The 24,910-nt window shown below is 40.3% G+C and overlaps 1 protein-coding gene across 2 annotated transcripts in view; it reads right to left on the reverse strand.

The window, feature by feature from the left end:
- Window positions 1–24,910, reverse strand: part of tax1bp1b (Tax1 (human T-cell leukemia virus type I) binding protein 1b) — a 41,814-nt gene that overhangs the window by 13,873 nt on the left and 3,031 nt on the right. For both annotated transcript variants that reach the window (XM_061953681.1, XM_061953672.1), the window contains exons 3-7: window positions 5,984–6,086; window positions 5,620–5,810; window positions 4,299–4,457; window positions 1,406–1,554; window positions 11–101 (exon numbers count right to left, since the gene is read on the reverse strand). In XM_061953681.1, coding sequence (XP_061809665.1) covers window positions 11–101; window positions 1,406–1,554; window positions 4,299–4,457; window positions 5,620–5,810; window positions 5,984–6,086 — 693 coding nt within the window. The remainder of the gene's footprint in view (window positions 1–10; window positions 102–1,405; window positions 1,555–4,298; window positions 4,458–5,619; window positions 5,811–5,983; window positions 6,087–24,910) is intronic.

Here is a 24,910-nt window from a genome sequence, read left to right on the forward strand (position 1 = left end):
ACAGCATTACCTTGTAAAGTTCCTTCTCATCCCTCTCATTTTTTAATTGAGACTCGAGATTTTCCTTCTCTGTAGTGAGCTTCTTCATTCGATCCTTCAGGCTACAAAACACAACATCAAAACGGTTACTAATTTGATATAAATGCCATTTTTTATGACCAATTGCAAACAGAAAGAGCTGGTGGAAAACTTTATTTTCACCTACAGGAACTTTCCTTTCATGTAAAATTACAACTAAGAAAATAAAGTCTGCATCATACTGTCAGGTTTTTATGTATGGATGTGGAGTTTCTACAAGTATCGGGGATATTTGTCTTTTGTAACCGATTTTACCGCAGCTGTGTCCTTGTTTACAGGGCTAAACAATGTACTCATAAGAATTTCTTAAAAAGGGAATGCAGACTCAGTGAGACATAATTACATTTTCAGAATCCTTATTACACACATGCAGGAAGTGCGTGTGTGAATTTCAGGAGTGTGTGTGTGTCTTGCCAGAACACCGTCTCGAACGTGCTTTTTATTCACAATGTAAAATATATAGTTCGATTTATAATATACCGGTACTAATCCTCACCGCCAGGGAGGAAAATAAACAGCACCTTCCAACTATCATTATCACTGGAGAACTAGGACACACGCACACGCACACACACGCGCACGCGCGCACACATGCGCACACACACACACACACACACACACACACACACACACACACACACACACACACACGCACACACACGCACACACGCACACACGCACACACGCACACACGCACACACGCGCACGCACACACGCGCACGCACACACACACCGAGCAGGATGACACAAGAAGTTAATTGTTAAAGCTTCGATGTAGGGATGTTCCGAACAGGGATTTATGTTGCCGATTCCGATCATCCATGAGTGAGGTCGACCGATACCAATGCCGATCACATTTACTGTCAATTTTTCTGCTAATTTTTGGTGGGTACTATTGGCAGCTTAAAACTATCATCACACTATTTAAACAACTTCCTTATGCTCTTTTATTACATACAATTTTTAGAGCAAAACTAAGGCAACACTACACAATAACTAAACTTGACTAAAAACTACCAACTTTAACTTCGATAATATTTTGGTTTTGACACTCAAACTCCTCCTGTGTCCAAGGAATTATTCCCAGAGTTTGTAAATATTGACACGAACAAACATTTTCTTTCAGGAAATAAAAATATTGAATTAATAACTCTAGTATTGGCCATATTCTGATGTTACCCTTGGTGTCGACACCACCAATTTATGGATCGATCCCCCCCCGACCTCCTTTCGTGTCATGCACTTTTGGCTGTACTAGTAACTATATCTAAAATGAACTTCTGCGACTGCAAGTATTCAACAACTAGATAAAGTTGTAGGTATTTACCAGTCCAGCTCAGTTTCCTTTTGCAAGCCTCTCTGGGTCACTCCAATAAGGTCCTCTTCCAGCTGTAACACCCTGGATGTGGCCTCCTCCAGCCTTCTCTTAACTTCCTCTTTTTCTTCTTGCAAGGCCATAGCAGAATTTTGCACCTCCTGCAAGGCACCAGATTTAGTTTGACAAAAAACAATGTAAGAATTACTGAAGTACATAAAAACTACTACTAAATGTAAAAAATATTTATTTTTTAGTATTTACCCTTAAATATTACTATAAAATAAATATTGGACGCAAATAGATAATAATTTCATTATATATGAGATTTGATCCAAAAATGTTTCTTTTTTTTAACCAGTACCCATAAGCAGAAGTTTGATGTTATATCGATGTAGTAAAACTACCACAGCACTCCAGTGTAAAGAATAGAAGTTGTGCAGCCATGCATTGCTTCCTATTGTATGACCCGGAGATTCCTAGCTCTTTTTGTGAAGCATGGAAACATGTATTTCAAGAGGAGTGTTACGGCTACTCTTGCTTTCAAAAAGTTCGAAAAAATAAAAATAAAGTAATGCAGAGTAGTCTTGAGGAGGAGGTGTTTGACTCACTAAATTCCTTAATAAGCACTCGCGGAGATATGTCGAGATTCCAAATGATCATAATTTATTTTCACAAACAAAACATATTCTCCGTGGTTGACTTTCAAAATAATCAAAATAACTTATTTAGCGTGGTTTCGATATAATTTAGCGTGGCTTCCAAATAGTTTAGCGTGGCTTCCAATTAATTTAGTGTGGCTTCCAAATAGTTTAGCGTGGCTTCCATATAATTTAGCGTGGCTTCCAAATAGTTTAGCGTGGCTTCCAAATAGTTTAGCGTGGCTTCCATATAATTTAGTGGTAAACAAATTGTTTCACTCCTCACTCCTTCAACATGATAGACAGACAAAGGGCACCCAGCTGTCCCGTCTTCTTAATTATAGGAGGAGGAAGTGGCTCACCAGTAGGAGCGTGAGCAGCTGAAAACAATCAGTCAATCACAATGAAATCTAAAACATCCAATAATTCATCAACATCATTATTGACATTATTTGATTTCATTGTCAAAACAATTAATAAATAAATAATATAGATAGGCTCCAACAAGGAGATTTGGGAATTCTTTATATTCACGCCACATTATATATAAAATCATGGCCATAAAATTAACAGCCACAAAATCAGTCGTCACTTTCTCTCAAATGAAAGCCGTTTAAAAAAAAAGCAGATTTATGTTTAAGACTTGTTGGATTGAGATACTGATAATACAGACATACATGTTTGTCAAAAACATGATTTACACACATTTTTGAATAGGGGTTAATGTCTTTCTCTAGGGCATGGGTGTCAAACTCTGGCCCGCGGGCCAAATTTGATATCGCCCTTGAGGCGATATCAAATTAACACTAAAGCTGGCCCGCCGAATATATATTGCGGCGGTGCCGCAGTATCACCGCACTCACCGCTAATTCTAATACTTGCCAACCCTCCCGGGAGTCTTCCAAACTTCAGCGCCCCTCCCGAAAAACGTCATGTCTGCTTTTCAGCCAGTCCAACGAGTGCTGGCCAAGTCACATAACATGTGCGACTTCTGCACCCACACACAATTGAATGCAACACATACTTCATCAACAGCGATACAGGTTGCACTGAGGGTAGCCAAATAAAAAACGTTATCACGGTTAGAAATATACGCCACACTGTGAATCCACACCAAACAAGAATGACAAACACATTTCGGGAGAACATCCGCACCGTAACACAACATAAACACAACAGAACAAATACCCAGAACCCTTTGCAGCATTAACTCATCCGGGACGCTACAAGGTGTGTGTGTGTGGGGGCAGGGGCGCCCCGGAAGAGTTAGTGCTGCAAAGGATTCTGGGTATTTGTTCTGTTGTGTTTATGTTGTGTTACGGTGCGGATGTTCTCCCGAAATGTGTTTGTCATTCTTGTTTGGTGTGGATTCACAGTGTGGCGTATATTTCTAACAGTGTTTAAGTTTTTTATACTGGCACCCTCAGTGTAACCTGTATCGCTGTTGATGAAGTATGCATGGCATTCACTCGTGTGTGCGTACAGAAGCCGCACATATCTTGTAACTGGGTCTGAACGATGTTAGAATGGATGAAAAGCGGACGTGACAACAGCTCGTAGAGTACGTTAAAGGCAGTGCATTTAAGGCACGCCCCCAAGATTGTGGTCCGGGTGGACGAGATATAATGACTGATGAACACCTTCGTTCGATAATGAAGGTTGCCTCAGCTCAAAGCCTGAGCCCCGACATTAATGAACTAGCATCCAAGAAAAGATGCCTGGTATCTGGTTTGGGCACATCAGATTAGATCAGTGTGTTGCAAACTGAACAGTTTAAAGTCCTGAATGGTTGCTTTATTCATTGTTATTTTATTGTCAAATGTATTAGCTTGTGGAAAAAGTTAATGTTGATATTTACCTCAGAAGGCTGCAAATAGAAAAGAGGCATTACATTTTTATTTAAATTGTATTTGATATGCCATTGATATTTTGTAATTATTATTATTATTATTTGAAACTCGATTTTGCATGTCACTATAAAGTTATATAAGCCTTGCTTGTTCAATATTCAATGCAAAACTTGTTTGGGTCCCTATTAAAAGGTTAATTTGTTCAACCTTGGCCCTCAGCTTTGTTCAGTTTTAAATTTTGGGCCACTCTGTATTTGAGTTTGACACCCCTACTCTAGGGGCTGCTAAGAGACATACTCTATAGACATTTGTCTTAATGTTGAACAAAATAAGAGGAAGTCGCACATATGATTTCCTCACTGGGTTCAAATCAAATGTGTGCAGCAGAATCTTTCTCCTGCACTGTAACCTCACTTGATTCTCTCTTTTCATCACGGCACAGTTCTCCTTCTCGTGCTCACACTCCTTCTGCAGGCTCTCTTTGGCTGTTTTCAACTGCTCCATCTCCTGCTGCAGCACAGCCACCTTTTTGACCAGCTCATCTTTCTCTCTCTGGATTTCTTCCACCTTTTGCTGCACAGGGAAAAAGACCTTGTTAAACATAAGATGCCTGCAAACTAACATTGTGCACCAGCAACTACATTGAGGCAATGAAAACTGAAAGTGTAATAGTCCAACATTTGAACACAATTTCACACAATTATTTTGGGACACCCAATGAATTTGCTTAACTTTGTCCGGGCCTACGATAGCTTTGCTTTTTGTAGAAAAGAAAAAGGTGTGAAACCAACACAACGCATCATCTGCAAAACCCCATACTCATTGTGAAGCACGGTGGGCACACTATCATGCTTTTGTGCTTGTTTTTAAACCAGGTGCAGTGATACCCCAACTTAACAGCCCCCCAACTTAAGAGTATTCTGAGATAAGAGCTGTCTTTCTGCTAATTTGTTTGTTACGCTTTAAGTTGCACACAAATGCTGAGTTACTAGCATCTCTGCCATTGGTTAGCATAGCGAATGCCACAGTGAACCCTGTAAGATCCGCCCACAGCATCTGGTTTTACTGTATCACTAGCATTAGCTTATGGCTAGAGATGGACATAACTTTGTTTTCCAACCATTTAAACAAAGAAAGAGAGTGTGAAAGTCCTGAGATGTGGCTGATCTTCATTGAATTAAAGAAAAAAATCAAAAACATGACCCAAATGTCTAGCCAACTTGACAAAGCAGTAAGAGCGTATCACTGCTAGTCTGTACCATAGTGAAGCAGAATGAGTTCAACGCTAACCAAGGACTTAGATGCAAGTCTTAAGTTAAAAGCTCCATCACTGATACAATTAAGCTCATAAGTTGAGGTACTACTGTATAAGTTTTCTTATGCAACAAGCTTATTCAATACTTTGTAGTATAGTAATAGTGTCAAAGCGCTTTGAGTTCCTTAAAAAAGGTAGAAAAGCGCTATACAAGTACGACCCATTTACCATTTACCATTTGTCTTGCGCATATTTCTCACTGCAAGTCCAAAATGAGATAAATACTTCCAAGGCACCACAATCTCGGTCAGGCACAACATTTTATTACTTCATGTCGGAGGATAAATCAGTAAATCAGAATGTTTTTCAATTTTTTTTTTATTTTTTTTTTAGAAAAAAAAAAGTTTAATTATTAAGACACAGTGGTTTACGTAGAAATGCTGTATTTGCAGTTAGGGATGCTGGTAGTGGTGGCCTTACCTCAAGAAAGTCAGCTTTGGTGGTGACTACCAGGATATCAGAGTTACATTCGTCCTCCACGGTCAACAGCTCTTCCTCTGAAGGGCTGTTGGCACGAAACAGGAAAGGTGTGCTGGCTCCCCGAATCTCCCCTTTGTGGGTCACATAGCAGAACTGGTAGAACTCGCCGTCATCATTGGGCACGTAATATCCTAGAAAAGGAATTGAGAATTAACCCAAAGCTTTTCTGTTATGTCACTTATTGAATCACAACTGATGCCACAAACACCAATCTTTTTCATGAAACACTTAAACAAAGAGTTAAATAGTCTCCTGCCATGTGGTTTATTAAAAGCTATCAAATGATGTATAACTATGATTTTACCCTGAAAGACCACTGTTCTGTTGACTGCGGTGCCGTCCACATAGTTCTCAGGGAGGGGGGACCACAGGAATGTGTAATAGTCCCTTGCGGTGCTCCAGCCAACCTGTGTGAAACATTGCAGGAAATCCAATCAACCCTACGTCCTCGCCACATCAGTGTATTATAACAACAATGGAGACGTCAAACAGAGAAACACCCAAGACGCAGTTTACAATCACTGTTGGGGTGACAGTGCTAAACAACGTTTGTGAATACAGTGGTACCTCGCTTTTTGGTAGGTTTCGGCCTTCAAACACAATTTTCGCCAAATGTTTGCCCAAATTTTGTTAGCCATACATTGCTTGTAACAACCTAGTACGTTTATGCCTACGTATCATTCCGCAGAATCGAATGACTAAAAAAAGAATTCCATGTGTTGGTGACTCAGTTTTGTGTTAATAATACACTTTGGAAATCCAACTGTGTTCGTACAATGTAAACTCGATTTACGACCCCCTCAATATACGGACTCTACGATTTACAAATCACATACCAATTAAAAATGTGCTTTGGTGAACGAACGTTGTCTCAGCGTACCATCGTTTCATCCACCCATTATGTGCATTGCAGTGCATAAATGGTGTGACCATCAGCACAGGGGCTGATCGATCTCCAGGGCTCATTTTGATTAAAACATCTTTTTACAATTTTTTTCAAGTTTTTCAAGCACAATATAAATCCAAAGAAAATAGTGGACAAGCGATGTGTGGTTTGAAACTCAGGAAGTGTTCTTCAGGAAGTAGTAGTGTTTTCGACACACACTCACACATCCACCCCAACCCCCACCACCCATTTCGCTGCATGCCAAGAAGATAAATCGCCTTGGTAAAGTGGATTTTATTTTATTCTCAATTATTGTGGAGACATGGCTGTTAAAGTTAGAGTTTTATGATTTCGAACTGAGTGCGCCACAGGGCTAGTGACAGTGTGTGTCGTCAGGCGGCTGCAAATGAGGACAGTTCAGCTAGTTGTTTTGACTTTGTTATTACATAGAAAGTTGATCCATCCCCCACTTGTTATTTTTGTTTGATATACAGTACTGTATAGTGCTTTGTATTGTGTTCAAAGTGAAAAAAGTTTACTAAAATATGGACTTTAGTCGAGTATGGAACCTTTTATTCATGTACACATTGTTTCTTATGAAAACATTTGCTTCAATATACAAACTTTTCTATTTATGAACCCTGTTCAAGAACCAAATAAGTTTGTAATTTGAATTTTTATCACAAAACGTGCAAGCTCACCCAGCTCCCTCGACCCTCTATGACATTGTCACTGGTTGACTCTGAAGTTTGCTAACCAACAGTTACAACGCAAGTAAGACACTTCACCCCTTACTCCTGATGGCTGCTGGTTAGCGCCTTGCATGGCAGCTCCCACCATCAGTGTGTGAATGTGTGTGTGAATGGGTAAATGTGGAAATACTGTCAAAGCGCTTTGAGTACCTTGAAGGTAGAAAAGCGCTATACAAGTATAACCCATTTATCATTTATTTATTTAAGTCTCTCTGTGCTTTTGATTAAGTAAAACATTTTTTTTAAATACCGTGGGGCCAAAGAAAGTTGCCAGCACGTTGATAAAGGTGAGAAACACTATTAAAACCAAGAAAGAACTTGTAACACAGTACAAAGGTGTCATCCATCCAACTCTGCCCACCCCTCCTTCCTCTGCTCATTGCTATGTTCGCCAACAAGAATTATCAATAGAGGTAAAAGTGACTTTAAATTAGGCCTGGGCGATATATCGATTTCATCGACAAATTCGAGTTTTTTGTTGCAGACAATTTCAAAAATCTAAAATCTATGTTTTTCTCCTCTTGCTCCGACATAGTTTTTGCCACCATGAGCTTCCGTAGCTCTCACCTGCCCCCTTAGATCCTTAGCCAAAATCCACAAGCCGAGCAAAACATAGCTAATGCTAATGAGCGCGAGACGTTTGTTCCAAAGAAAAATAAAAGTGTTGCCAATGCTTTGATTTGCTGCAACAGGCTTGGATTCCGTAGAGAAAGTGACTGTTTGCTGCAAAGTTTATTTAAAAAAGCATTTAAAACAGCATCGAACCGAGTGAGGGGAATGCAACTCTTTACAAGGCGCAAAAGACCGGAGCAACAACTCCACCTAAGCAGCAGCTTACTGTGGCAAAATCATTTACACAAAGTACCATGTACAGTATGGAATGCACATAGCGATAACTAAGGCAGTCATTCTGCACATCCAAACCGGACAGCTCGTACGCGTGTGTGCTGCTGCAAAACTCTTGTGAAATTATAACACATTTATTCATCATTATAGTGATATATTACATGTGCAATGAAGTGTACATTGTCTTTAACATCAGTACACACGAACAAGGAGCCCAGAAAACTTAGGTGAAACGCCTGCATTTATCTACCTACTAAAACTATAGACATCTCAATGTTTTACTTGGTTATTTATTTGCATACAATGTACAATAATACATTTTCATTTACAGTAGTATTTTATTTAAAACATAAGTTTTAAGTTTGCAGTTAATTGATCTGATTGATTTTTATTACTAATTAATGTTTATTGCTAACTTTATAGGTTTCTTGGGAGTTTATTTGCATGCAATGTGCAATGCTACACTTTTATTTACATAAGTAATTTTTCAAGATAGAAGTTTTAAGTTTGCACTTTACTAATATCAATGTTTTTGATTTTTTGATTGATTGAAACTTTTATTAGTAGATTGCACAGTACAGTACATATTCCGTACAATTGATCACTAAATGGTAACACCCGAATAAGTTTTTCAACTTGTTTAAGCCGGGGTCCACGTTAATCAATTCATGGTATATGTTAAAATGGTATATGTTGGAGATCATTATTTATTTGCATGCAATGTACAACGCTAAATTTTTGTTTACAGAAGTATTTTATTAAAGCAGAAGTATTGCCTCGCAGAGAAGGCTCATAATGTAGTTCTTTGAAAATTATTGAATACAATGTACAATTCCTATCTGGTCTAAAAATAACATTATACAAATTCAAATTTTGCTAAGAGTAAGATGCAGTGTATGCAGTGTAATTTCAAACTACTTGTTTTTGATCAAATAAAAGCAAAACTTGTTCTGAATTACCTGTTATTTGTATTCATTGATTTCTTTTAAAAAGTAGGGAAGAAAAAATCTGAAATTTTTGTTAAAAAATCTGAAATTTTATTTTTAGGCCGTATTGCCCAGGCCTATGTTACAGTTACAAGAAAAAGTATGTGAAAGCTTTGGGATTACTTGGATTTCTGCATAAATTGGTGATGAAATGCATTCTGATCTTCATTAAAGTCACAACAATAGACAAACACAGTCCGCTTAAACTAATACCGCACAAAAAATATAGGTTTGCATCTTTTTATTGAACACAACATTTAAACATTCACAGTGCAGGGTGGAAAAAGTATGTGAACCCTTGGATTTAACAACTGGTTGACCCACTTTTGGCAGCAATAACCTTAACCAAACATTTCCTGTAGTTGCAGATCAGACCTGCACAATGGTGAGGAGGAATTTTGGACCATTCCTCTCCACAAAACTGTTTCAGTGCAGCAATATTCTTGAGATGTCTGGTGTGAATCGCTTTTTTGAGGTCATGCCACAGCATCTCAAGCGGTTTGAGATCACAACTCTGACTGGGCCACTCCAGAAGGCGTATTTTCTTCTGTTGAAGCCATTCTGTTGTTGATTTACTTCTATGCTTGGGGATGTTGTTCTGTTGCATTACCCATTCTCTGTTGGGCTTCAGTTGGCGGACAGATGGTCTTTAGCTTTCCTGCAACCTTATGTAAACCAAAGGGTTCACGTAGGTTTTCCTGATAAACTTGGGAATATTTTTTTCTATTGATGAAAGCAATCCATCCAGGCCATGAGGCAGCAAAGCAGCCCCAAACCATGATGCCACCTTTACCATATTTCACAGTTGGGATGAGGTTTTGATGTTAGTGTGCTGTGTATTTTTTTGTCCACACAGAGTTGTGTGTTCCTTCCAAAAAACTCAATTTTGGTTTCATCTGTCCACTAGGGGTGTAACGGTACACAAAAATGTTGTTTCGGTACGTACCTCGGTTTAGAGTTCACGGTTCGGTTCATTTTCGGTACAGTAAGAAAACAACAAAATATACATTTTTTGGTTATTTACCAAATTTGCAAAATCTTCCACCAAAAATATTTTTCTTAGTGGAATATTTGATGTGAAGTAATCGGATCCTTGGATAGGTCAATAATTCATAATAACATTGATTTTGATTCAATATTATGTTTTGAGCATGACAGTTTGAAAGAAAAAACAGCTTTGTTTTATTAGTCAACATTGCAACTTTTTCTAAATTACATTTAACCTTTAAGCGTTTTTATTTCACTTTTGTTATGTTTTTGTTTAATAGTATTTTTAGAATGTGCAGTGGGCCTTTAAAACATTAGCTGTGGGCCGCAAATGGCCTCCGGGGCACACTTTTGACACCCCTGCTATAGATAACAAAAAATTAAATCTGATAAATCTATGGATAAAAAGCAGAGCCCGGCGACGCATGCGCGTTTATCATAACTCTCTCACTCTCTCTGTCTCTGCCACTCCCTCACGGATGCTGCTGCACGCACAATTTGTTTTGTTTTTAACCCCTTCTTAACCCTGAACGTACATTGTTAATACACGCAACCATAACTCAAAATGCCAGAAATTTGAGGCATTTAAGAAACTCCGCCCGGACAGCCCCGCAAAAGAGGACATATCCGGTGAAAAGAGGACGTATGGTCAGTCTATCCTAGCCCGTTAGCTGCTAGCATGCTAGCAGCGATCGGTTTCACCGGACATGTCCTCTTTTGCTAGCATGCTAGCAGCGACCGGGCTAGGATAGACTGACCATACGTCCTCTTTTCACCGGACATGTCCTCTTTTGCGGAGCTGTCAGGGCGGAGTTTCTTAAATGCCTCAAATGTCCGGCAATTTGAGTATTGTTTACACAACGTGCAGTACGCTACTTAATATGTCCGTGTGGAAACTCGTTCAGTACACCTCCGCACCGAACCGAAACCCCCGTACCGAAACCGTTCAATACAAATACACGTACTGTTACACCCCTACTGTCCACAGAATATTTTGCCAGTATAGTGCTGTGGAACATCCAGGTGCTCTTTTGAAAACTTCATATGTGCTGGAAAGTTTTTTTGGACAGCAGTGGCTTCCTCCGTGGTGTCCTCCCATGTACTCCATTCTTGTTCAATGTTTTACAAATTGTAGATTTGTCAACAATAATGTCAGCATGTGCCATAGATTTCTATAAGTCTTTAGCTGACACTCTAGGATTATTCTTCACCTCACTGAGCATTCGACCATGCCTATGGAGAGTAGCAACAGTGCTGAACTTTCTCCATTTGTGGACAGTCTGTCTTACCGAGGACACATAGACATCAAGGCTTTTAGAGATACTTTTGTAACCCTTTCCAGATTTATGCAAGTTAACAACTCTTGATTGTAGATCTTCTGTGAGCTCTTTTGTGCGAGGCATGGTTCACATTAGGCAATGCTTCTTGAGAACAGCACACTTATCACAGGTGTGTTTTTTATAGGACAGGGCAGCTTTAACCAACACATATGATCTCTTCACATCATTTAGACTCCATGTAGTCTGAGTCCTGGCTCCAATCAGTTCTTGGAGAAGTCATTAGCCTCGGGGTTCACATACTTTTGCCACCCTGCACTGTGAATGTTTACATGTTGTGTTCAATAAAAAGATAAAACCTAGAATTGTTTGTGCGGTATTAGTTTAATCAGACCGTGTTTGTCTATTGTTGTGGCTTAAATGAAGTTCTTCAGTTTATGACCAATTTATGCAGAAATCCAAGTAATCCCAAAGGGTTCACTTTTTCTTGCAACTGTAAATGGTCATACAGTATATATGTATTGCACCATGTTTTCTGTATGTAAAACTATAATTATTCTCTATAAAATTTTAATATTGTTAGTGTCTGGAACAGTTTAATTAGATTTGCAGTATTTCTCATGGGAAAATGCTTTGGTTTTTGCGCCATTAGGTCTTCGTAAGATCTTTTGGAACGCAACACAAGATAGCATTGTAATTCAAAACATTTCTGGCCGCCAATCCAAATGTTGCATCAACTCACATGTAATAATTTCGCCACACCTAGTGTGTGTGTGTGTACTTTAATGTACTTTTATGTACAGGAATAGGCTAATCATGTACAAATGCGATTTGAAAAAAATAAAAATAATGAAATAGTATGCTAATGAAATAATCTTGTACAAATGCGATTTGATAAAAATAAAAATAATGAAATAGTATGATGAGGTGGCGACTTGTTCAGGGTGTACGCCGCCTTCCGCCCGATTGTAGCTGAGATAAGCTCCAGCGAACCCCCCCCCCCCCCCCCCCCCCCCGCGACCCCGAAGGGAATAAGCGGTAGATTATGGATGGATGGATGAAATAGTATGCTAATGAAATGGTATGCATTTTGTGATATTTAATGATATCAGGGCAAACAAGTACAAAAAATACATATTTAACTTGCCTGCTGCTATAAAACTGTCAAACAAAATCAGTCACATTGCAAGCTGGCTTTTAGTGTGCTGCCTCTGACGTGCTATCAAAATAAAGCTGCTTCCATTTAGATTGTGTCACAAAATATAATTTGTCACTTAAAATATATCCTGATTATCTATCTCAGAACATATTGTCTGTTATTTTCACTCCCATGTTGTAAAAAAGTCTGGAACCACAACGCAACAAGTGTACATACATCAGAGCCAGAGATAGAAGCCCTGTTGCTGCAAAAACCCCTGTTGTTAACCAGTGCAGTTTGAGGCTCCAGCAGTAAAGAACAGGAAGCAATTAAAACATGCACATAGTGAGTTTATGTCATTGCTGAAGGCAAGCCCCCGCCAGTCTACTCATTAGTGGCGGTGGGTGAAAACTCCTGAGAGCAACTCTTTAACTTACCTCAGGTATGCCTACCATGCATGTATGCACAGAACATTAAACTAAATAGTGCCAACTTTTAATTGACACCCTTAGAGAGGATTTCATTTAAGAATGTTGCAATGCAGAAGACTGATGTGGTACCAAGGCGTTTGTTGTATTTGATCTACGTATTTAGCTGTATGAGAGGGTGAAAATATTGTTTTCAGTATGATGCAGTGCCGTTTTGAGTGTTGTACAGTAAACGATACCAGGAGGCCGTCCAAGTGCCAGTCAGTCTGAACACATGCAGGAAGTTTTCAAGAATCCCAAACTGAGTAAAGTTAAAGTTAAAGTACCAATGATTGTCACACACACACTAGGTGTGGCGAAATTATTCTCTGCATTTGACCCATCACCCTTGATCACCCCCTGGGAGGTGAGGGGAGCAGTGGGCAGCAGCGGTGGCCGCGCCCGGGAATCATTTTTGGTGATTTAACCCCCAATTCCAACCCTTGATACTGAGTGCCAAGCAGGGAGGTAATGGGTCCCATTTTTATAGTCTTTGGTATGACTCGGCCGGGGTTTGAACCCACAACCTACCGATCTCAGGGCGGACACTCTAACCACTAGGCCACTGAGTAGGTCAGACGCGTTAATTACAAAGTCGTGCTAGCTTTCACCTCTACCCCAACACCGTTACTCCATGAGACTCGAAGCAACTCCAAGTCATGCTGTATAAGAAATGTTCTAAGGGCCAAAGGCTGTATTCGTCAACGTAACAAGAAAATGTCTTGTATATGTTTATCGTGAGTGGGATTTATGGTTTTGATTTGAATCCCGGAGTAAAGTCGAACATTAACACATGTAAATCATAATAGCTTGACAATGAATGTCATGTAATTTTCAAATGCAGTCGAACGCCTCGGAGGTTGTAAAGTTTGAAATATGACTTCATGTTCAGGAAAAATGTGCCTTAAAGGTTCAGCTCACGAGACTGCACCACATCACTCAGAGCATCAATGTACCTCAAGACAGGTTCAGCAAAAACGTAATGCAAAATTTCATAACCTCAGCACAGGTGTTAAGAGCAGAAGAAGTTGTGAGTAAAACCTGTGAAAAATGTAGATGCGTGAAGCATACCTGGGATGGGACACAATTTTGCATTACAAGTACATCATTAATCAATAAAGACAGCAGTTCTTTAATGTGGGTGTTGTGCTGACCCGATTTTTACGCTTTAAGGCTGTTAAAAAATATATATGTTACTTATCGTTAAAAGGGCTGTTTGCAACTTGCTCAAAGTTTTTTTTTTTAAATGTAACAGAAAATAAAGCAAGACAACCGTCGGCTAGCTTATGTTAACATCAGTGGTTTAAAAGAACATTTTCGTTTAATGTCTATATTAGGGATGTCCGATAATGGCTTTTTGCCGATATCCGATATTGTCCAACTCTTAATTACCGATACCGATATCAACCGATAACGATACATACAGTCGTGGAATTAACACATTATTATGCCTAATTTGGACAACCAGGTATGGTGAAGATAAGGTCCTTTTTAAAAAAAATCATAAAATAAGATAACTAAATTAAAAACATTTTCTTGAATAAAAAAGAAAGTAAAACAATATAAGAACAGTTACATAGAAACTAGTAATTAATGAAAATGAGTAAAATTAACTGTTAAAGGTTAGTACTATTAGTGGACCAGCAGTACGCACAATCATGTGTGCTTACGGACTGTATCCCTTGCAGACTGTATTGTATATATTGATATATACCGGTAATGTAGGTACCAGAAGAACAGAAAGAAACAACCCTTTTGTGTGAATGAGTGTAAATGGGGGAGGAAGGTTTTTTGGGTTGGTGCCCTAATTGTAAGTGTATCTTGTGTTTTTTATGTTGATTTAATAAAAAATAAAAAAAATAAAAAACGATAATAAAAAAAACGATACTGATAATTTCCGATATTACATTTTAAAGCATTTATGGGCCGATAATATCGGCCCATAAATCTCTAGTCTATATTTTTCCGCAACTAATTCTATTACCGGTGAATAAAAATTGTTCGTCGGCCAGAGTAATAAAGCTGGCATTCATGGCTGTAATTTACAGCTGTCTCTCGTACACACTCAAAAGGAGTCGCAAAAAATAGCAACAAACAATTCTCAGTCGTGGCAGAAAACTTGACCCCAATTCTGCCTGTACACACTGGAAGGCTGAGAAAAACAGTTCAAGAAAAAGTAGCAGCCAAAAAGCGATGTTAAAAGTTAGAAGTAACTAGACTTAGTGCTGTGCAATATTACGATATATATCGTACTACGATATAAAAATGTCTATCGTACGATTTAATTCTCTATTGTACTTAATTGTATTCTAATTTTAATGACTGGACTGCGGCTCATGCTGCGGCTAATGTAACTGTAGCAACACTGCTATTTTGCAAGAGCTTTTTTTAATTTAAGGAACTTTACGGCGAGAGCAAGGGTGAGCATAGATGTCAACACTGCACATAAGGCAGTTACAATGGAAGCTAAACCAACAAAACCCTCAAAAAAATTGGTTCCAAGTGGAGAGAGGAACTATTTTGTTTGGATTAAAAACAGCAGACACCGACTGAACAACTGTAGGCTTATCTGCAAAACATTGCCGCCAACTAGTTGTTGCGGGCAATTAGAAGAATCGTTGCTAGCGACTTGACTGCGTCTAACATGTTCTACCACTTGAAAACAAAACATGAAGATTAGTACAGACACTGTTAAAATGTGACAAAATACTAGTTACCTCAAAACTAAAACGTGATGAAAATGAAAAAAAAATCAAATAAGCCTTAGAAAGACATGTTATCCAAAGGCAACATCTATGAGAAGCTGTCTCGCAGGCACAGAGGAATTACAAAATCTCTTAATTCATATTTGTAGATATGATCTAGTATACAAAGTGGAAAAGAAGGCCTGGTAGCCTGGTACCAACAATAATGTCATGTTTTTTAATTGTCATGTCCTTTTTATGATTTTAAGAAAACAAATACTATATTGTGATTAGGGCTGGGCGATATATCGAATATACTCAATATATTGCGGGTATGTCTCTGTGCAATATAGAAAATTACTATATCATGATATTCGAGTATACGTTCTCACGCAGTTGCTTTTAGCTGCAAGCATTACACTACAGGCTCTTCTCACTCTTTCTTGTCTCTCCTTCTCACAGAGAGATAAAACAAGCGCACCTTCTTACATACGTCACATACTGTCGCGCTTGCAACGTCATACGCCCTCGTGGAGCAGGGAGGTAGCAGAATGGGTAACGTTAGCTGTGGCAGGTGGTGCTAGCGGAGCGGTGCAAGTGGTAATACGAGAGAGAGAAGGTGCCAATCTGGTAACAAATGGAGGAAGAAGAATTCATTCCCAAGAAGTCAAGTATGCGGCAAAAGCGTTGCTACAAAAAGTAGCAGCACTACTAATTTGTAGCATCATTTAAAAAAATCACCCGCTAGAGAATGAAGAGTGCTTGAAACTCCGCATGTCAACATACAATCTGGCCGGTACCACACCCACAAAATGCCGAAGCAACCAGCACTGACAATTGAGCCTGGCGTCTTCCATTTCCACATCAACACCGTATGATAAAATTGTCAAAAACAGAAGGAGGTAACGTCTGCCGTAACCTACCACATAGCGAAGGACATACACAATTTGATTTCCTATTATGCAGCAAATTTTTATTTTACAGTTTTTGAAATATCTTGTGTGACATCATGCGCAAAAGTGCACTTTATCTGTTTTAAAATATTGTAGTGGCATTCTGTACAAAAAGTGCACTTTAAGTTACTGTTGTTTTGATATGTCACCTTAGTGACATCATGCACAAAAGTGCACTAATAGCTTGTTTTTAAATGTCTGACAATCTTGCACTTTCTGTTTTGAAATTACATGAATGTTTATGCCACTGCTAAATAACTGTTTGATAAATACAGTTTTGGTAAATTGACTTAGTTGTGATTTCCCTCTCTGCATGAAAGTTTAAAATTTGCATATATTAATGCAGTATGAACAAGAATGTTTTAATGTAGACACATAGAATCATCATACTAGTGTGATTATATGCATCAAGTGTTCATTCAAGGCTGAGGCAAAATATCGAGAAATATATTGTGTATTGTGACATGCATAAAAATATTGAGATATTAATAAAAGGCCATATCGCCTAGCCCTAATTGTGATATATATCATTATAGGGAAATAAAATTACCAATATTGGGATATATATTTTGTCCATAAGAGACAGCACTACAAAAACTGATTCAATATATTACCATTATTTCCTTTGGGAAAATGTTTCAACTCTAAATCAGGAGTCTTCAACGTTTTCCTGGCAGAGGACAGGACAAGACAAGACAAGCACTCCATATCTTGTATAAAATTGTGTTTTAAATTAAACTGGTCCTAAAGACCCCTCCTCAATGGAGGGTAAGGTGAAGTATAGGTCAGTCCTCGGGTTATTAACGAGTTCATTTCCTAGACGATAATGTAAGGCAAATTTTAGTGTAAATCGGATTTATACCTAAAATACATATAAACTTACTCCTAAGTCAGTTACACTGTTCACAAAATATATTATGGATTTTTATAAGACACAAATAAATAATTTATTACAAATACTAAATGGAACAATAACACAAAGACAACAACTCCTTTCAGTATGCAAGTTACTTTTCTGAAAAAATTATTTACATCCATGTCTCTCACTGTAATGTCACACACTTTTGTCAAGCGCTCCAAAGCCAGTAGGTCTAACATTTAGTGGAAGAGGAAATGTTCATTTAAATTAAAGGTTACCAACCCCTGCTCTAGAGCTTCCCTGAGCCAGCCAACACTGCAGAGGGTAGTGAAAGCTGCTCAGAAGATTATCGGGAGCAGCTTTCCCACCATCACCACCACCACAGACATCTTCATCAGCAGATACAAAAAGAGGCCTCTCTGCATCGCCAAGGATTCCACCCACGCTGCACACCCTCTCTTTGATCCCCTACCCTCAGGGACATCCAAAGTAGGACCACCAGACTGAGGAACAGCTTCTTTCCAAAAGCTGCTAGCCTGCTGAACTCCGATGGTGCTATGTAGCATACTAATCTTTAACTCCAACCCCCCTCCTCATCCCTGCACGAGGAACACTTAAATTGGACATTTGTCCTAACTCTGTTGAACTGGGCTTTTATTTGGTTTGTTGTCATTGTTTTCACATTCTATTTGTACTACAGAATCACTATCTATTCCATTTGTTATTCCTATAATTATCATATTCTATTGAAATTATTATGTACATATTATCGTTCTTGTAGTACTTATTGGGCTAAAAGTCTGGGATATCAGATACACATTTTCATGCCATCTCATGTGTCTCATGACCAATTTCCTTGAATTATTGAATGACATGATGCAATATGGCAGGTAATGGCAAATGGGCAAATCCACATGAACAGTCATTAAAAAGCATACTGTAAATGCATGACATGTGAATGGAAAAATATCATCAAAAAAAATTTATTTGCTCTGACTACTGGAGTGGCGCCACTGAACCAACTAGTAGGGATGTTTACTCCATTGCATAAGCTGAGTAAACTCACGGTGACACACCTAACTAAATACAATGTATGCCACACCCCAGACACTGGAACAAAAAGTTAAAACTGCTTTTGCTGCTATAGGGGATATACAAAGTTAGCACACCTCTGTTAAAAATATTAATATAAAAGGTATTTTCTGCAGACAAAAAAACAGTAGTTGGCACGGCATTGTTTATTCCTTTTAGAAATGCTAAACATTGTGATAATTTCCTTGACCAATAATTTGTGTCCCAGTTAACATCAACAACCTATTCTCCCCTGACGATAAAGAAACAAAACAAATACACGCTGACTATAAGACGATAACCAAATTAACTGATATTTTACTCAATGATTTAAAAAAAGAGGAACATGTTGACAAAAATGAAATCCAATCATATTTAATTCTGTCTTGCAGATGGGTGGGACAAGTTTGAAATATATCGAGTCACAGCCCTTTAGCAGCATATATATGAGAAAGGGGCTGGGAGTAGGAGAGCCAATCAGATGATTTTCCTTGTAAACTGAGGAAGTTGGAATTTTTCACCGCCAAAACCAAAATCTATAACATGTGCCACATAGTAATATGTGTACATCTAGGAAAAAGTGAAGAGGACACATTTCATCTTTAATGCTAGGATGCCATCAGCAGGTGTGCCATCCATCATGACAGCTACACAACTGCAGGTTAAAGCTAATTCTACCATATTAATTCTTTACAAAAAAATTATAAAACAATTTTTTCTGCCTCAAGGAATCATTTATTTAATTGTAACTCTAAAGACATGACACATTTTAATGTGGTCCAACACGCTTAAGTCACACGCACAGCAAAAAGATAAAAGTTGATGCACCGTTACCTATTTATTTGAGGCGAACATTAACAAATGAGAGGGACAAGCGGTAGAATTTGGATGGATGACGCTTGCCACGCCACATGTGTGTATTTGATGCTTCCGATTGTTCTGCGCTCATAAACAAATTATGATGAAAGTATGCATTGTAACTCCTTTTACCAACACAAATACAAAACTGCTTTGCCAGCGACATAGCATAAACATTTTTAAAAAGTGCCTGAAAGATATCCATTGGTATTGACGTGTGGGGCAAAAAAATACTGGTTACACAATTCCTGACCATAAGATCATGTTACTTTGTCTTAAACGCTTCGCAGGTAGTCTAAATAAAGGTGCTTTTAAATAAACTTAAAAGAGGCCTTGTCTTTTATACTTTATATTTTAGTTGACTAAATTTACTGTAATTTTAGCTGTCTAAAATGTGATGTAATTTTATTGACTAAACTAAAATTTTATTAATTTAGATGACAAAAATTTTACTAAAACTAAAAACACATGTTCACCAAAAGCCTAAAATGTAAACTAAATTAAAAACTACGGATGTAATGGTAATGTAGATGCCGCGGTATTTAGGTGTCAAAGTCTTCACAATACAGACGTGACGTTATCAAACAAAAACTTGGTGTGTAATTTTTGTTCTGGCGCTATAGCGTTGGCCGGGTCTGAAAATAAAGTACATCTCCCAAATGTTATGATCCGCTGCCCGGATCATATTTTTGTTTTTGTTTTCAAGTCACTTGTGTTTTCAGCACCTCTTGAGTTTGTTTCTGTTGCCATGACGGCAGATTATAGTCACCTGCCTCTGGTTAGTGTCCCGGACGCGCACCTGTTGCCCGGGCACTAATCAGAGGGCTATTTTAGTTTACGCGCTGGCCTCATTCGGTCTGTTGGTTTTGTTTGCTCCTACGCAACAAGTTACGCTCCTAGTTTCGCTCATAGTTTACATTTTTGATATTAGCATCTTTGCTACCCTCTGGTTTTCCGTGCCGTGGTGCACCGCGCAGCATTTTGTTCTGCAATCAGAATAAATCATTTATTCTCACCTGCAAGCCGCTTCCTGACATCCCTCTGCATCTTGAAAAGACGACCTACGGCATCACAATGCCACGCTACCGTAACAGAAAACCAACAGCAGACAGTCTTTTCGAAGAGGGCGTGGAGGATTCCGGCTACGGGACGTGGCTGGTCTTAAAGGCGATGGAGAGAGAGACTCTCCAGTATTCCCCTTTGGAGCGCGAAGACCTTTTGTGGGGGCCTGACGGTTCGTTGGTCCATATCGACTCCATCTGGCCGGGGGATGTCCGCTCACAGCCAGCCCGAACGCGTCAGCGAAAGCGGAAGTCAGCCAAGAAGACTTCGGCTCGCGGCAAAGACGTACCTATCCCACAACGTTTCCCTCCGGAGCACAGCCAGCTACAAGCAGCCCAGGATTCTCCTCAAATAGTTGGTAATTATAATGACCATATTTTCAAATATTCCTCCGACTGGCCTGTCAATCACTGGGATTGCAGCTATGACGTCATTCCGTTGTCGCCCCCCGAGGACACGCCCCCGTCCACTTTTGATGACGTCATAGAAAAAGACATTTTTTTGCATTCTGTTAATTCTTACTGTCAGCCACTTCCTAATGACTTTAATTTGACAATTAAACACTATCAGGACATTTTTGTTAATTCTAGGTCTAGTCAGTCCCACTCACCTTCTGACTTTCAAGCTCAGCCCCCAATTACTTTGGCCCCACCCTCTAAGGCTCAAGCTCCACCCACTCCTCTGTCTGCTGTGCCACGTGCTGCTCTGCCTTCTCCACTTCCTGTTCCAACCCAGTCATCTTCTGAGACACCCCTTGAGAAGTATAGTCCTGCTTGGGTGGATGAGTGGTACCGGAAGGTACTGATTGAACTAAGACTTGAGGAACAATCCCAAGCGGCAAAGGACACTCCGCATGCTATTGAAGAGCAGAATAGAGAATTTGGACAATCAAAAGGGGAGGAGCCTACCCCCCTCCTCACCTCCTCCCTCCCACCCCTAAAGACTGTTCCAGACTGCACAAGACGCGTCTGGGATCCGCTTCTTGAGGGGGGGGCTAGTACTGGGTGCTTTGCTAGTGGGCGGCCACAGCTGCGCCCAGCCAAGCCCAAACCTCCATGCCGGCCTCCGCCACCAGTCCTCCGGCATGCTAAGCCGCAACCCCCTGCCCGGCCGCCACCACCGGTTTTTCGGCATGCTAAGCCGCAACCTCCTGCCCGGCCGCCACCACCAGTCCTTCGGCGTGCTAAGCCGCAACCCCCGGCCAGGCCACCTCCGCCAAAGTCACGCCCAGCACCTGCTCCAAGTCTGGTTCCCACACCAGCACCTGCTCCAAGTCTGGTTCCCACACCAGCACCTGCTCCAAGTCTGGTTCCCACACCAGCACCTGCTCCGCCCACGCCGGCAGACGAGCCGCCTGCTCCGCCTCTGGCTCCGCCCACGCCGGCAGACGAGCCGCCTGCTCCGCCTCTGGCTCCGCCCACGCCGACAGACGAGCCGCCTGCTCCGCCTCTGGCTCCGCCCACGCCGACAGACGAGCCGCCTGCTTCGCCTCTGGCTCCGCCCACGCCGACAGACGAGCCGCCTGCTCCGCCCACGCCGACAGCGACGACGCTTCCAGTTTCCACGGCGACGACGCTTCCTGTTTCCACGGCGACGACGCTTCCTGTTTCCACGGCGACGACGCTTCCTGTTTCCACGGCGACGACGCTTTCTGCTTCCACGGCGACGACGCTTTCTGCTTCCACGGCGACGACGCTTCCTGCTTCCACGGCGACGACGCTTCCTGTTTCCACGGCGACGACGACGCTTCCTGTTTCCACGGCGACGACGCTTCCTGTTTCCACGGCGACGACGACTCCTCCTGCTTCCACGGCGACGACGACTCCTCCTGCTTTCACGGCGACGTCTGCTCTCTCGCCCTCATCGTCGTCTCAGCGACCTCGAGTGGTCTGGCTGCGCAAGCGGCGCTCTCGGAGGTTTGTGTATGGACGCCAGTGGCGCAAACAGCAGCGACACCCGAGACGTAGTCGCAGAACTCTCCGGCTGCTGAACTTCTGGCGCCACTCACGCCCACCTTCTCGGCAGCCACGAATGTGGCCTTTCCGTGGTCGCCCGCCTCGCCTCCGGCATCGGCGTTCCATTCGCCGCCGCCACCTGACTCGTCCCCGGTGGATTCGGGGACACGTGGCCTGGCGACCCTCCGCCAAATCCTCCCTCCACCCTCCCTTGACTCTTGAACTTTGTTATAGTCGGGGGGGTTTTAGTTTTGCCAGGGGACATCTGGAATCTGTCCCTTAAGGGGGGGGTACTGTTATGATCCGCTGCCCGGATCATATTTTTGTTTTTGTTTTCAAGTCACTTGTGTTTTCAGCACCTCTTGAGTTTGTTTCTGTTGCCATGACGGCAGATTATAGTCACCTGCCTCTGGTTAGTGTCCCGGACGCGCACCTGTTGCCCGGGCACTAATCAGAGGGCTATTTTAGTTTACGCGCCGGCCTCATTCGGTCTGTTGGTTTTGTTTGCTCCTACGCAACAAGTTACGCTCCTAGTTTCGCTCATAGTTTACATTTTTGATATTAGCATCTTTGCTACCCTCTGGTTTTCCGTGCCGTGGTGCACCGCGCAGCATTTTGTTCTGCAATCAGAATAAATCATTTATTCTCACCTGCAAGCCGCTTCCTGACATCCCTCTGCATCTTGAAAAGACGACCTACGGCATCACAATGCCACGCTACCGTAACACCAAAATCCTCTGCGCACCACGTTACCGGAAAGGAGGCGGCGTGGAATGCCGTAAGCAGACGGTGAAGTGTGTTCGTAGTACATGAGAGAACAAATTTTTGGGACATTTCCTGAAAAATGTCATTAAAATGTATCCATAACTGTTTGAGTTATGTTGCTAACAAACACACAAACCAACCCTGGCGAAAACATAACCTCTTTTGCCAGTTATTACATTAGATGTATATTTATATTTACAGCATGTATATAAAACCTTAATGGAGGTGTTTGGATGTTGTTTTAAGGGCAGAATACAGCAACTCCCATAGGCTCCATTGTAAGCTGACTTTTGATCACATTTTTTACTATTTAGAATACATGAAAAAAAACACATCTGTCATCATGTCTTGTATAATGACTGTGAATGATTGGCAAAATTCCCCAAAAAAGTGCAGTTCTCCTTTAATGCTATCTTTTGTCATGTATTTTACAAAACTCAACCAGTGAAGTTGGCACGTTGTGTAAATCGTAAATAAGAACAGAATACAATGATTTGCACATCCTTTTCAACCTATTTTCAATTGAATAGACTGCAAAGACAAGATACTTAACGTTCGAACTGGAAAACTTTGTTATTTTTTGCAAATATTAGCTCATTTGGAATTTGACGTCTGCAACATGTTTCAAAAAAGCTGGCACGAGTGGCAAAAAAGACTGAGAAAGTTGAGGAATGCTCATCAAACACTTATTTGGAACATCCCACATGTGAACACGCTAATTGGGAACAGGTGGGTGCCACGATTGGGTATAAAAGCAGCTTCCATGAAATGCTCAGTTGTTCACAAACAAGGATGGGGCAAGGGTCACCACTTTGTGAACAAATGCGTGAGCAAATACTCAAAACAGTTTAAGAACAACATTTCTCAAGGAGCTATTGCAAGGAATGTACGCCAAAGTGAGGAAGATCATAGTCGCACAGTAAAGTCACTTACTTCGCGCTGACCACAGAACCGTCGACTGGGAATTAAAAAGTGCCTGCAGGCAAATGTATTTTTTATCTGAGTTTGATACATTTTGTATTATTTGCACAGTTATGTTATTTATTTTATGCATAAAAAATATTTTTCTATTTTATTTAAACCTTTTACGTTTTTCTATTTTATTTATGCTATGTAATTATGTGCTACTTAAACAGTTTCTTTTCTATTCTGTTAATACCCATCTGGACAAACTGGGTTAATAAAAGTGCCACTGACTGTTTACAGTACAGTTGTCATTCAGTTTAATTAAGAATTTCAGTGAATTTCGATCAAAAATGAATATCTTTATATGTATATTTTCACCGGAAAATATATCGAGATATATCGAGATATACTTTTACGTTCATATCGCCCAGCCCTAGTATGGATCCTGTTGATGTTGGAATACTCACTCCCGCAGCGTTGACAAAAAAACATGTTTCTTGTGCCTCACCAAGGCTAGATTTTGGGCAGTATGTTTCATTTACACAAGTGTGAGACACCTGAGACTTAATGTACATGTGTTAAACATTACCTTTAATGCCATCATTGAGTGTTTTTCTGTACAAAAAAAACATATTTATAGTTAAATATTTAATATTAAATAGGGCTGTACTTAACTGTATTAATTTGTATTTGCATTTGTTTGTAGCAGTTATGTATGTTATGATATAAAAATGGCATATCAGTTATTGTTAAAATTAATGTTATCATTACTGTTATGG

This window comes from Nerophis lumbriciformis, linkage group LG04 (genome assembly GCF_033978685.3).
Source record: "Nerophis lumbriciformis linkage group LG04, RoL_Nlum_v2.1, whole genome shotgun sequence".
NCBI lineage: Eukaryota > Metazoa > Chordata > Actinopteri > Syngnathiformes > Syngnathidae > Nerophis > Nerophis lumbriciformis.